We start from the raw sequence: 15095 nt of genomic DNA, 5'->3' as shown, positions 1-15095 counted from the left end.
TTTGATTCAACTAAAATTAAATTGTACCATTAAAATGGAGTCCTAAAAAAATTTAAATGGATAAAAACGGATATCCAGGAAAATTAAAATGTAAAAAATTGGGCAAAAATTAAAACGGAACTTGGAAATATAAAATAAAACTGAATTTGGGAAAAACAAACACTTCTTAGACATGACTATGTAGACAAATGTTTTTATCTTTGTATTAATATGCATTCATGAATAATTAAAAATTAGGCCAGGAATGTATGGAGGACCAAATTACTCAAAATAAAATTGTGAAATAAAAAAGGAATTCAATAAAACAACAATTAAATGAACCAGTTACCTGAAATAATTAAATAATTAATTAATGAATTTGTTTATTAATTTAATAAAATATTAAATAATTTAATAAATTTATCTTTTTATTTTGTAAAATTACATAAAATTGTTTAATATATTTCACAATTACCTCTTCCACGCACACTATTGCTATGTTTAAAAATCTATTTTTTCATTATTTAATGTGCTTTTTCAAAAAGACGTTTTTCATAATAATATGCTGCATTTATGAATGACACCTATTTGACAAATAATGCATTTCCAAAGCACCATTTTTCCAAAGATTTTTTTCATAATAATAGAGGACATTTCACAAATGCCAGTCAACAGGCATTGGGTGGCGCTTGGTGCTGATTGGTTACTTTTTTCTGTCTGGGTCTAGCAAGTGGCAAGGGGAAAGGGTTTGATTGTTGCGATAGCCTTTTCTTCTCTAGTGAAACGCTTCTCAAACAAGAACAAATGTAGGGTTGCCCCGTCTTCATCACTAAAAAGCAGAAGAGATGCTGCAAGAGGGAGGGGGAGGTATTCGGATTCTGAGGCACATGAATAAAAAAATAATGATGTGCATGGATAAATCATTCATAATGAATACTACAATATTACATATAAAAATAAAAAAAAAACGAAGAATTTATTAATGCAAGAATACAAAAAAACAACAAAATTTTGATAAACCATTACAGGGCCAAAAGTTACATCGTGTAGCTTTTGCATTAATGTCATTCACTGAAAGTCAGATCATTATTTTAGTTGTTGAAGAGCTCACCTCTCTCCGCAGGCCATGCGCACTCCCAGCAGGAATAAAGCGGGACAGGAGCTGCTGATGGAATATTACAATCAGCTGTACTTCCTGGATCAGCGCTTCTTTTCACCGCACAGAAGTCTGGGGATTCATTTTCACTGGTGAGACAGACTCACTGTTACACACAAACAGATGAGCAGCGGCTAGAGATGGTCTGATCGTGTGTCTCACCGCAGGTACGACTCGCTGACCGGTGTGCCTTCCGTTCAGAGAGCGCTAGCGTTCGAGAAAGGCAGCGTTTTGTTCAACATCGGAGCGCTTTACACTCAGATCGGAGCCAGACAGGATCGCTCCACGCTGACGGGCATTCAGAGCGCCATCGATGCGTTCCAGAGGGCGGCGGGTACGGAGCAAATGTTGGTTTCTGTGGGTCATTCACAGGAAACGCCTATCAGTACTACTCAAATCAGTCAATTCTGATAGTATCACTCAAATTCAAAATAAATGACATTATTAAAAAATATTATTTGCAAAATTTGACAGCGTCAAACATGTTTCGGGTCAACAAAAATGGCCATTACCTATCAAATATCACATTAACATTCAGTCTTTGCATTTTAGCAAAAACATTATGGTAACACTTAAAGCTTTTAAGTATAAAGCATCATAAAAGTATTTTAAATGCATTAATTACGCTTTGTGATGCACCTTATAATACATTGTATGGTATTATTAATAACTGTAACCAGAGATGTTACTATATTACTACTGTAATACTTACTATAATACAATTATAAAGCTTATTTAATCATTGAACACACCATAATGCATTAAAACACATGACAAACAAGCAATTTCAGAAAAACTGCAAATTTTATAATGCATTTTTTAAATTTACAATTATTTATGAAAATATAAAAGGGCTTTAAATAAAGTGTTACCGATAAGTCGATAAGATTGTCTCTACTGCTCACCAAAGCTGCATTTTGTTTGATCCAAAATTACAGTAAAAATTGGGAAATAATTATAATTTAGAAATCACCGTTTCTATGTGAATATATAGTAAAGCAGGGCTCTACGCTAACTTTTTTCTTGAGGAGCACTTGTGCTCCTAATTAAAAAAATTTAGGAGTACAGTCAAAAATTTAGGAGCACGTTCTAATCGATCAAACACATTCCAATTATAACTTTCCTATTACAGGACGATATTTGTCCTTTAATGTCCAGGGTCCTTTTTACCATTATAAGAGCAATGTTTTCTAATCTTATTAAATGTATGCATCATCTGTCAATTTCTTAAATTCAACATAATTCTGACATAATATTATCATTAACTTCTGAGAGTACAGCACAAATACACACACACACACACACACACACACACACACACACACACACACACACACACACACACACACACACACACACACACACACACACACAGCAGAACTGGACTTCATACAATCAAACACCTATGCATTTAATGCATGAGTTAATGTTGTATGAATGTTTTACATATACGTTTTTGAATTTAGAAATATGTATAAATTAAACTTTAAAAGTTTAATATTTTAAATAAAAAAGTCCATGCAAAGTATAAATATGAAAATAAAAACCGCCAGTAGGTGGCGGCAAGTCATTCAGTCAATAGTTCAAAACACAAGATTCATTTGAATCGAATCGCTTGGAGATGCGAATCAGTTCTGGTGTGGCTTTGATTTTCACAAATAGACAGTGTTGTGGCTAAACGTTTGTTACTTAATATCAACTTGTCTATTAGATTGTTGTACGAGATCAGTATCACACATGCAATCATGCCAATACTCGGAGCTTTAGCAAACTGTAACTTTTGGCGCTCTAGCGCTTCATAAACAGAACCGCATGCGCCTCGCGGGAGAACATTGCAGCCGGATCTACTTCTCTCTGTTTGTGGTGAGTCACGCAGATATTGTGCTAATCCGCAGCGGGAATAATTGATTTTGTGTGTACAATGATTCAGAATGAGACAAAAACCCGGTTTGGAAAAAATCTTCATGATATACTCGCTCATTATATACATTTAGTATTTCTTTTAAACAGCATGTGTGATTCACACATGCTGTTTAAAAAAAAATACTAATGTGATAAAGATTAACTCAAGGGCTTTTTAAATGTATTAATACATTATTGTTTGATGGCATTTATGTCCCAAGCATCCGCTAATTTCTGGGCTTCTTTATGATAATCCAAATGTGGTATCTCCTGTGGTAGTTAATTTTGATTTGGCTGATAAACAGCGCGAGGCGTCTGGTAAAGTGCGCATGGCTGCGTCGTCACACACGTTTCACTTCAATCGTTATAAACAATCGTTGTTCGAAGTGCTGCCTAGTCCGTCGCACACGTTTTTGCACTTCTTCTGCTGACTGAAGGCATGCAAAGCAGTTGATTGCAGTAGGAAACATAGCCTAACAGTTTCTCAGTGTTGATTCACTCTGTGTTTTAGTTTTTATTCCGATTGAACACATCCATTCATGAGAATCGATCGGGTCACTCGCACCGGTGCGCCTAAATATTTTTTCACAGTCGCACGCAGTAATTTTTAGGCGTAAATGCGCCCAAAATGGGCGTTATGTAGAGCCCTGGTAAAGTGTGATTTATTCCTGTGATCAAAGCTGAATTTATCATCATTACTCCAGTCTTCAGTGTCTTCAAGAAACATTTATGATTAAAGGGGCGGTGAAATGCTGTTTCATGCATACTGAGCTTTTTCCACTGTTAAAGACTTGGATTCCCATCCTAAACATAGACAAAGTTTCAAAAACTAATGTTGGACGTTTGATGCAGTATTTCTGTGTCAAAAATACTCCTTCCGGTTTCTCACAAGTTTCGGAGAGTTTTTTTCGAGTATGGGTCGGCTTGACGTTAATAGAGCGGAAGGTCCTTGTATGGGCCGTACGGGCTCTTCTCCCGGTAGGGTGCGCGCGCGCGGGACTAGAGCGAGGGAGGAAATGCACGCTCATAAACACTCTCAGCTGCAGATCCAGTCGATCCAGGTGCCCGCTCCACTTTATTCCTATGGGTGACTTCAACGCTTCAGCACAGCATTCTGGGAAGGCAGCGCTGCATTTGAACCGATTTGAACGCAGAAATGCCGGGAAGCTTCACAACATTGCTTCAGTCGCGTCGCAAAAGTGGATCTCCACTGTTCACTGCTGTCAGGACTTCACAAAATCATACCAAAGAAGTGTGTTTTTGATGAAGCGGTGATGATAAAGGTTCGGTCCTGCTTTGGAAGCAGCCGGTGAGTAAAACTGCTTCAAATGTCTGTGCTGTCGGCTCGTCGCGTGAGTAAACATCAGTAAACGACACGATCGCGTGCTTCGTCATTCAAATGCGCTAACGTTACTCCATTGTTGTTCTCTGTATAACGTTACACTAGTCTGACGTGCAAAACCGTTTTGCTTGCTACTGCTAAGGTTTAGTCGCATACAATAGTCCATAAACCGAATCATGTCCTCATAAACTGCGAGTAAACACACACAAATGTTGACAGTCCACTAAATACAGTCCATACCACAGAGACGGACGTCCTGCTGCTGCTGTTTCTCCTGTTCAGTTTATTTCAGCCTCCGAATGATTCTGGATCATTATCTGTGATAGCCATTGGGTTTCTCCACGCTTGAGGACGTCACCGCTTTGCGCGCTCGTCATTCTTTAGCTCCGCCCACACGATACGCCTCCAGCCGCTCGTTTTTTTCCGGAAAGACTCGGTACAGCCTATATTTCTTTTATAAATATAATAAAACTAAAGACTTTTCGGAGATATGAAGGATGCAATACTACTCTATAGGTACTCAAGACTGACATGAGATTGACTGAAACTGAGTGTTCCCCCCCCCCCCCCCCCTTAATATCAGTGTTGAAAACGGTCATATTTTTGTGGAAATAATTAACATTTTCAGGATTATTTGATGACCAGAAAGTTCAAAAGAACAATGTTTACATGTAAAGAGAATCTTATCCTAGCTGAATAAAATGATTCAGCCCAAACTTTGAACGATGGTGTAAATTTAAACTAAAATAGTGTTATCATGACCTGAAGCATGTGGTCAAAAAATGATGTCAAAAATATTGAATAATCATTTCTAAAGATTGAACTGAAAGTGCTGGACAAACTCAAATTCTGCATTTTTAGAAAAGAAAAATATCTAATTAGAACCGATAATATAAAGATTTAAATGCATTACAATTTAATTTCTGTAAAAGCATATTTATTTATTTTTCTCTGTTATAACTAATTTAAATGGAATGGTGATGAAATTGGCTTAAATTCAGCGGCACCAACAAACAAACCTAACAGGTGAAACTATCAAACAATGCAAGTTGCTGTTAATTATATCATTAGTAGCACAAAAGGTTGTTTCCTGTGTATGACTCTACAGTCCCTGACAAAAGTCTTGTCGCTTATCTATTTTCTAGAAATACCTGATATTAACCTGACTTTTAATGAATTCATTGGTGTTAGAAATAGCTCATATGAAAAGCTAAAACCCTTCCAAATGATGTTTAATGCACTGAAATAAATAATTTTCACAGAAAAAATATTTATCATTTAATCAAGACAGAAAGGTCAAATTTTGGCAAGACAAAAGTTTTGTCGCCTATACAGAAATTGAACAAATTTACTGCAAATACAAAAATATGTCAGCAAATTAAGTTGTGGTGCTGTGAGATTCAAATTTAATATCTTGTATGACTTCCATGAGCTTGAAGGACTGCATCCATGCAGTTTGGCAAGGATTCATACAATTTATTGATGAAGTCATCAGGAATAGCTAAGAAAGCAGTCTTGCATGCCTCCCAGAGTTCATCAATATTCTTTGGTTTCATCTTCCATGCGTCCTCTTTCATCCTACCCCACATATGCTCAATGATGTTCATGTCTGGTGACTGGGCTGGCCAATCCTGGAGCATCTTGATCTTCTTCGCCTTGAGGAACTTTGATGTGGAGATGGAAGTATGCGATGGAGCACCGTCTTGCTGCAGAATTTGGCCTCTTTTATGGTTGAGAATATAAGAGGTAGCTAAGATTTCTTGGTATTTTAGACTATTGATGTTGCCTTCCACCCTGCAGATCTCTCGTGGGCCTTGGCAAATGCCACACGGTTTTTCAATTGTCTTTTGTTTAGTGCTGGCTTCTGGGCACTGATTCGACCATGGAGGCCATTTCGAGACAGAATCCGACAAACTGTTCTGGTTGACACAGGGACTTCAGGTGACCAGGTCTCGTGGAGCTCTGCTGCAGTGGAAAATGGGCTGGCCTTGAATTTTCGAGCCAACAAACGGTCCTCTCAAGCAGTTGTCTTGCGGGGTCTGCCTGACCTGGGCTGGTCAAAAACGTCTCCAGTCTCTTCAAATCTTTTTTTTTATCCTCTGTACTTGACGCTGAGACACATTGAAGGTGTCTGCCACATCAGCAGTGGATCTGGTCTTCAGCCTCTTGATAATCAAAACTTTAGTCTCAGGGTGAATCTTAGGCATGTTTGCAGAGGTCTAGTTGCAGTTGATGTGAAGGTCTAGGGTACTGGGGTTCTTTTTATACACACTTGAGACCTAATTGATCCATTATTAGTCACAGGTGAAGCTCATATGACAAGGTGACAACACTTATGTCTTTGCAAAAATTGACTCAATGGGCTTTACCAAGCTGTGAATATTAGAATACTTTTTGAAAGTTTAGTTTTTCACTGAAACATTATCACAAAAGCTGGTGGGATTAAAATGAGCCATTTCTTGAAAAAAAATCTTGATTAGAAATATATTTCTGCGGCACTTTAGGTCAATTTGTACACAAGCGACAAGACTTTTGTCAGGGACTGTATATATATTTATTAAACTCTTCAATATCAAAAAACACTTTAAACTCATAATCCTCATGTGCATTGCAGCGCTTCTGGCTGAACTGAAGATCTTTGCTTGTATAAATGAGCTTGTAAATGTGACGTGTTGGTGTGTGTGTGTGTAGGTGCGTTTCTCTACCTGCAGGAGAATTTCTCTCATGCGCCCAGTCTGGATATGAGCGGCCCTGCGCTGAGCATGCTGGTCCGCCTCATGGTAGCTCAGGTAATTGGTGTGATTAAAACGAACCCTGGTGCGATTGCTCTGTTAGTGCGGTTCATTTGAATAAGTGTGACCGCTGCCATCTGAACCCTGGTGCCAACAAACAAGAGGAGGAGACGCTGAAAAGACGGGTCCAAACCAACTCTGGTGCGGCTCGACTGAAATATCAGCCAAAGACATTTAAACAAACCCAAAATCAGGATGTGATGTCACAAGGTGCATCACTAAAAGGACAGATTGCTTGTTTTGTATCTTTAGGTTATCTTTTAGGTCTTAAAAATGACCGTGTGAGCTCTAAGTGAACCAGGACTAAGTGTATCATTTTCTTCTTTGAAAGAACTTAGAGAACCAAACGCAGACTAAATATTGATTTTAGATTATGTCTTTTATGATCTGATATGTTTGAGAGGTATTCGTGTAGTAACTTGTGTATTTCTGGCTTTATTAATTGCAGGTTCAGGAGTGTGTGTGTGAAAAGGTCATTCTCATGCAGGACAACGGCCTTTATGTGCTTCTGCAAGCCGCCCAGGAGGCAGCGAGGGTAAAACACACACACACTTCCAGATATACACACACACACACACACTCACTCACTCACGCACTCACTCACGCACTCACTCACGCACTCACTCACGCACTCACTCACTCACTCACTCACTTACTCACGCACTCACTCACTCACTCACGCACTCACTCACTCACTCACTCACTCACTCACTCACTCACTCACTCACTCACTCACGCACTCACTCACTCACTCACTCACTCACGCACGCACTCACTCACTCACTCACTCACTCACTCACTCACTCACTCACTCACTCACTCACTCACGCACGCACGCACTCACTCACTCACTCACTCACTCACTCACTCACTCACGCACTCACTCACTCACTCACTCACTCACTCACTCACTCACTCACGCACTCACTCACTCACTCACTCACGCACTCACTCACTCACTCACTCACTCACTCACTCACTCACTCACTCACGCACGCACTCACTCACGCACTCACTCACTCACGCACTCACTCACACACTCACTCACTCACTCACTCACTCACTCACGCACTCACTCACTCACGCACTCACTCACTCACTCACTCACTCACGCACTCACGCACTCACTCACTCACTCTCTCACTCACTCACTCACTCACTCACTCACTCACTCACTCACGCACTCACTCACTCACTCACGCACTCACTCACTCACTCACGCACTCACTCACGCACTCACTCACGCACTCACTCACTCACTCACTCACGCACGCACGCACGCACGCACGCACGCACTCATTCACTCACGCACTCACTCACTCACTCACTCACTCACGCACTCACTCACTCACTCACGCACTCACTCACTCACTCACTCACTCACGCACGCATTCACTCACTCACGCACTCACTCACGCACTCACTCACGCACTCACTCACTCACTCACGCACGCACTCACTCACTCACGCACTCACTCACTCACTCACGCACTCACTCACGCACTCACTCACTCACTCACGCACTCACTCACGCACTCACTCACTCACTCACTCACTCACTCACGCACTCACTCACGCACTGACTCACTCACTCACTCACGCACTCACTCACGCACTCACTCACTGACTCACTCACTGACTCACTCACTCACTCACTCACTCACTCACTCACTCACTCACTCACTCACTCACTCACTCACGCACTCACTCACTCACTCACTCACTCACTCACTCACTCACTCACGCACTCACTCACTGACTCACTCACTCACGCACTCACTCACTCACTCACTCACTCACTCACTCACACACTCACTCACTCACTCACTCACTCACACACTCACTCACTCACTCACTCACTCACGCACTCACTCACGCACTCACTCACTGACTCACTCACTGACTCACTCACTCACTCACTCACTCACTCACTCACTCACTGACTCACTCACTCACTCACTCACTCACTCACTCACTCACTCACTCACTCACTCACGCACTCACTCACTCACTCACTCACTCACTCACTCACGCACTCACTCACTGACTCACTCACTCACGCACTCACTCACTCACTCACTCACTCACTCACTCACTCACTCACTCACTCACTGACTCACGCACTCACTCACTGACTCACTCACTCACTCACTCACGCACTCACTCACTCACTCACTCACTCACTCACTCACTCACTCACTCACTCACTCACTCACTCACTGACTCACGCACTCACTCACTGACTCACTCACTCACTCACTCACTCACTCACTCACTCACTCACTCACTCACGCACTCACTCACTCACTCACTCACTGACTCACTCACTCACTCACTCACGCACTCACTCACTCACTCACTCACTCACTCACGCACTCACTCACGCACTCACTCACGCACTCACTCACGCACTCACTCACGCACTCACTCACTCACTCACTCACGCACTCACTCACTCACGCACCCTATACCTACCCATCACACAAAACTTCAGGCATTTTTACATTTTCAAAAAATAGTTTTGTCTGATTTATAAGCTGTTTTCCTCATGGGGACCAAAAAATCCCCCCATGGTGTTTTAATTTTATAATAACTGTGTGTGTTTGCAGGTGTCAGACGTGTATTCTCTGGTTCTCCAGGCGATGTCAGTGCCGTTACTAAAGGACTATGTGCCCTTCTCCTGGATCTCTATGGTTCAGGTCAAAACACATCATTTCAGAGCACTGGCCCATTATTACACCGCCGTGGCACTGTGTGACTGCTCAGGTCTGTGTGGCTCTCAGACCATGTGATATTTACTGATGGGGGGGGGGGGGGGGTTGTGGGTTGTGAAATATATATAATGTATAATGACATGGGTATGACACAGGTTTTACGACTATGACGACTACGACCATTACGACTATGGAATTTCCCCATATGTCACAAAAACAAACGTGTGTGAGAGAATAAGTGTGTGTGAGAGTGTGTGTCCTGGTAAACCCTATGTTATAATAATAATTTTAATCCCAACGCAGGTATACCTGATGAAGATGATGATGAAGGTGGGGAAATTAAGGCTCTCATAAAGATTCACACCAGATGGCCGGACAAACTGAACCTTCAAGATCCAGAGGACAAGCGGAGACTCGGTTTGTGTAGTGAGACGTTTTAATGAACGCATAATTACAGTTTCAGTGCGTTCCTAATATATACTAATATATATTTCAAATTCAAGGTAAAGCTCATCTGCGCAAAGCAATCATACGTCACGAGGAAGCCCTGCGTCTTCATGGCGTGTGTAAAATGCTTCGAAAGATGGACATCCTACAGGAAGTTCTGTCTCACGCTCACACGTGCTCGCTGGAGAAATACTCTGAGATTGATCAAGAAGATGATTTTTGTGAGGTTGCAGAGGCTCCGGAGATCCAGTGTGAGTGTTTAATGTGATAATCATGTTTATGAAGGGTTACTTAGTAAACTAACTTCTTGGTGCTTATAATAATGATAGTATTCATGACGTTGTTACACCAGTAGGTGGCGACAAGTGACGGTTAAGAAATGTATTTGTCATTTAATCATTCTCTGATTCATCCAGTAATGAAACAAGTGAAGTATTTATGAGTGAGTCATTGAATCATTCACTCAAGAGATTCGCTCAAAAACCCTGATTCATCCAGTAATGAAACAAGTGAAGTATTTATGAGTGAGCCATTGAATCATTTACTCAAACCAATTAAAAAATAATAATAATTCAAGATAATTAAACATTTTAAATAGACTGCATCAGTTAATATTTTGTCAGAACCTTTGGTCAATGACACATTATTTAGTTTAATCTATTCAGAATCATGGGGAATTCGTGATTTCTATTTGAAACTAAAAATCGTGATTCTCAATTTATCGCAAATCATGCAGCTCTAAAAAAACAATAGTGTCATTATTCGGCTCAATTCATTTCAGTGTTGATTCAATTCAGTTCAATAATCATTGATGTTGCAAAATTAGTCAATTATTAAACTTTTGAAGACAAAAGTATGATGTAACATAACCCCTGACCTGTCGCCTACAGCGCACACACAGCAGAAGCCTGATATTAAAACTCCAGATTTTAGCGCCGTCAGAGTGAATGATATCTTCCATCGACTGGTAACGCTCACACACACACACACACGTTTGTTTTTGTGAAATGTGGAAACCTAAACCCTAAACCTACCCATCACACACACACACACACACACACACACACACTGCCCCTACCCCTAAACCTACCCATCACAGGAAACATTCTACATTTTTACTTTTTATAACATTTATAAAAAAAAAAACTCCTCCTGTGTGATTTATAAGCCTTTTGAAAAGTGGGGCCATGGGTAATGTCCTCATATTTCACCCTCTCCTGTAATACCTGTGTCATACCCATGGCATTATACACATTTGTGTCATCATATGTGACAAAAACATGCGCACACACACACACACACACACACAGATGTTGAAAAAGTGTTTAATGTTCACCTCTTCGTGTGAAGGGACCGCTTTCGCTGTTTTCTGCTCGAAATCGCTGGGTGAGGCGTCACACGTGTCTGGTCCGAGGAGAGGCGGGGCTTGGGCTCACGCTTCGAGGTGATTCGCCGGTTCTGGTCGCTGGGGTTTTGCCGGGTGGATGTGCTGCGGTAAGAGACGTCAGTAGAGCCAGTGATGCTTCTTGCAGAGTGCACGTCATGCTTCACGTTACGTTACGTTACGTTACGAGTCTGTGTTTCAGGAGGCGGGGCTCCGCGAGGGCGATTATATCGTGGCTGTGAATGGTGCAGACTGCAGGTGGGCGGAGCATGGCGAGGTCGTTCACACACTGAAGAGCTGCACGGAAAGAGGACTAGAGCTCGACGTCATCACTCTACAGTCACATGAGGTACATGATCTTTAGTTTTTTTTAAAGGTGGCCTATAATGAGTTAAAACAATATTTTAAATTCTCTGATGTCTACATCAAGGGTATGTGACTTATAGATAGATGGAGGGAGGGAGGGACAGAGATAGATAGATAGATAGATAGATAGATAGATAGATAGATAGATAGATAGATAGATAGATAGATAGATAGATAGATAGATAGATAGATAGATAGATAGATAGATAGATAGATAGATAGAACTAACGATAGATAGAACGATAGATAGAACGATAGATAGATAGATAGATAGATAGATAGATAGATAGATAGATAGATAGATAGATAGAACAAACGATAGATAGAACGATAGATAGAACGATAGATAGATAGATAGATAGATAGATAGATAGATAGATAGATAGATAGATAGATAGATAGATAGATAGATAGATAGATAGATAGATAGATAGATAGATAGATAGAAAGATATAGATAGATAGATAGAACAAAAGATAGATAGATAGATAGATAGAACAAAAGATAGATAGATAGATAGATAGATAGATAGATAGATAGATAGATAGATAGATAGATAGATAGATAGATAGATAGATAGATAGATCAAACGATAGATAGAACGATAGATAAATGGATGGATGGATGGATGGATAGATGGATGGATAGATGGATGGATGGACAGACAGATACGTTAACACATTTTTTCAAATTTTGCCCATGTTTATCATGAGAATCAACTCTTTAACAGTGTAAGTCAGAATACATGAAATAACATTAGATATTTTGAATAATCATAAAAACAGATTAACCCTATGTGTTCCTGAATTCTGATTGGGTGAGCTCAGCCTAGAACGGCCCGTTTGGAACAGTTATACATTTTAGCCGTAGTGCTTCGTATAAGAAAAAATCCTAAACACTCTGATCACTGATTTGGCTCATCTTTGACTATTCTGTGACGCTGAGTGCTTATTCGTTCATTATTCTTCAGGTGGAAAGGAGGACGAATGTCTCCCCCAGCGGTGATAAAGAGTGTCAGTCGGGCAGTCAGAGGCCAGCGGGTCGGGACTGCGGATCCGGATCCTCATCTATATGGAACTGGAGCTGGAGGAGCGGCGGGAAGAGACCCGGGAGCACATTCAGCCTTTCCTTCGGGAACAGAGAGGGGGAATCCATGTTCTGAAGACATGAGAGGAAAAGAAGAAGACGAGCACTGTTCACTCAATCAATGAGCACAATTATCAGATATAATAGCTGCACCAAAATTACCGTATTTTCCGGACTATAAATCACACTTTTTTTCATAGTTTGGCTGGTCTTATAGTCAGGTGCGACATATATCAAATTTAATTCATACTGACTGACAAGAATAAACATTTAGCTCTACAGCCACGAGAGGGCGCTCTATGCTGCTCCTGTAGCCTTCCCCTGAAGAAAACAACTGAAAACTGAACAAAACTCCTAACTGAAATATTAACTTAAAGACAACAACTGAGAAAGACTGAACACAAACAAAATGTCCCATAAAGAAAATCATATTCTGCAAATTACAAACTGCAGGTATTAAAATATGCAGCCGAGAACAATTAGCAGAGCGTTGTTCAAGCCTCTGTGGACTCGTTCCTCCAGCTCTGGCCATCTTGCTTTCAGTCTGCAATTAGCTTTCTTTTTTTTCTTCATTACAGTTAAAGTAACCTCTGCTTTTCGCCAGTCCCTCACAAGCTTCTCACTCACTTCAAACTTTCTTCTGCTGCTCGATTATGCACAGCGAGCGGGTGCGCTTCTGCACTAATGCCACTTATATATGTTTTTTTCCTCTTCATGGCGCATTTTGTGACTAATGTGACTTATACTCCGGAGAGACTTATAGTCCGGAAAATACGGTAGTTGGTTTAGATCCATTCCACTTGCGTTTCACGTAAAGTCATTCAGAACAGCTACAGGAGGGAGGATTTAATGAAAGGTCCAGCACAACGCTGTCATTTATCACTAAATGCCGAATGCTTTCAGAAATATGAGGCTTTGATTCTGTCTTGACGCTCAAACCGTAACCACACTGACAAACGGCTCAATCTCGAAGCGGATGTTACGCATGAACGTGTCTCTGTATTTTTTGGGGTCGCTGTCCATATCACACAGATCAACGACCAAAACGCAGCTCTTTTCCTCTGATTGAACGTGTTTCTGTACGTCTCGGTGCGTGTGTGTGTGTGTACTGTGTTTCATGGCTCCAGATGTGTGTGTTTGTTGGATGCAGATATTTGACTCGGTGTGTTTCTGGCTCTTGAATGCCCTGTCCAAACACCGGTCCGCACTTGTCTTCTGACATGACGTATTTCCTCACTGCAGAAGATGCTTTTCTTACTCAGTATTTTTGTCTTGTTTCTAGTCCAAACATCTAAATATTCTTAAAACAAGAAGTATTTACTAGACAAGCAAAAGTTATTGTCTTGTTTTGGGGAAAAAAACCCTCAAAATGAAGAGAGTTTTGTCTTAAAATGAGATAAATAATCTGCCAATGGGGTGAGAAAATAATCTTAATTCAAACAGAAAACAAGATTATTTTGCTCACCCCATTGGCAGATTATTTATCTCATTTTAAGACAAAACTCTCTTCATTTTGAGTTATTTCTTCCCAAACCAAGACAATAATTTTTACTTGATGAAAATTAATGTAATTGTTTCTTAATGTAAGAATTTGTAGATATTTTGACTAGAAACGAGATGTTCAAGTAGGCGTGGAGACTGCGAGTGTGTGTAGAACTTTTGATTACCCGATGGGACACGCTTAGTGTTTACTTTTATTTAATTTCCAATACGTTCTTATTATGTGGTAACATTCCGATACGTTGCATTTTATGTTACGTTGCATTAAAATAAATGTCGTTCAGTAGTCGCCACGTAACAGAAGACACAATTTTAAAATTATGGCGATTCTAATTAAGTGAATGATATATAAAATACACATAGCCTACTCATCTTTGCACAAATAAAATGTGCTACACTTAGTTTTACTACCAAATGAAATGTAATA

General features: G+C 40.4%; 1 protein-coding gene across 1 annotated transcript in view; it reads left to right on the top strand.

The window, feature by feature from the left end:
* Positions 1 to 14515, top strand: part of rhpn1 (rhophilin, Rho GTPase binding protein 1) — an 18997-nt gene extending 4482 nt beyond the window's left edge. Inside the window, exons 6-16 of the mRNA XM_067418242.1 lie at positions 1103 to 1227; positions 1303 to 1469; positions 7071 to 7168; positions 7620 to 7706; positions 9781 to 9937; positions 10189 to 10302; positions 10389 to 10583; positions 11223 to 11299; positions 11683 to 11826; positions 11919 to 12065; positions 13053 to 14515. Coding sequence (XP_067274343.1) covers positions 1103 to 1227; positions 1303 to 1469; positions 7071 to 7168; positions 7620 to 7706; positions 9781 to 9937; positions 10189 to 10302; positions 10389 to 10583; positions 11223 to 11299; positions 11683 to 11826; positions 11919 to 12065; positions 13053 to 13244 — 1503 coding nt within the window. The 3' untranslated portion in view covers positions 13245 to 14515. The remainder of the gene's footprint in view (positions 1 to 1102; positions 1228 to 1302; positions 1470 to 7070; positions 7169 to 7619; positions 7707 to 9780; positions 9938 to 10188; positions 10303 to 10388; positions 10584 to 11222; positions 11300 to 11682; positions 11827 to 11918; positions 12066 to 13052) is intronic.
* The last annotated feature ends 580 nt before the right edge of the window (positions 14516 to 15095 follow it).

Source organism: Pseudorasbora parva, chromosome 15, assembly GCF_024679245.1.
Source record: "Pseudorasbora parva isolate DD20220531a chromosome 15, ASM2467924v1, whole genome shotgun sequence".
NCBI classification, from domain to species: Eukaryota; Metazoa; Chordata; class Actinopteri; order Cypriniformes; family Gobionidae; genus Pseudorasbora; species Pseudorasbora parva.
Note: the sequence above shows the minus strand (reverse complement) of the source record. Positions and strands in the feature narration are given on the sequence as shown.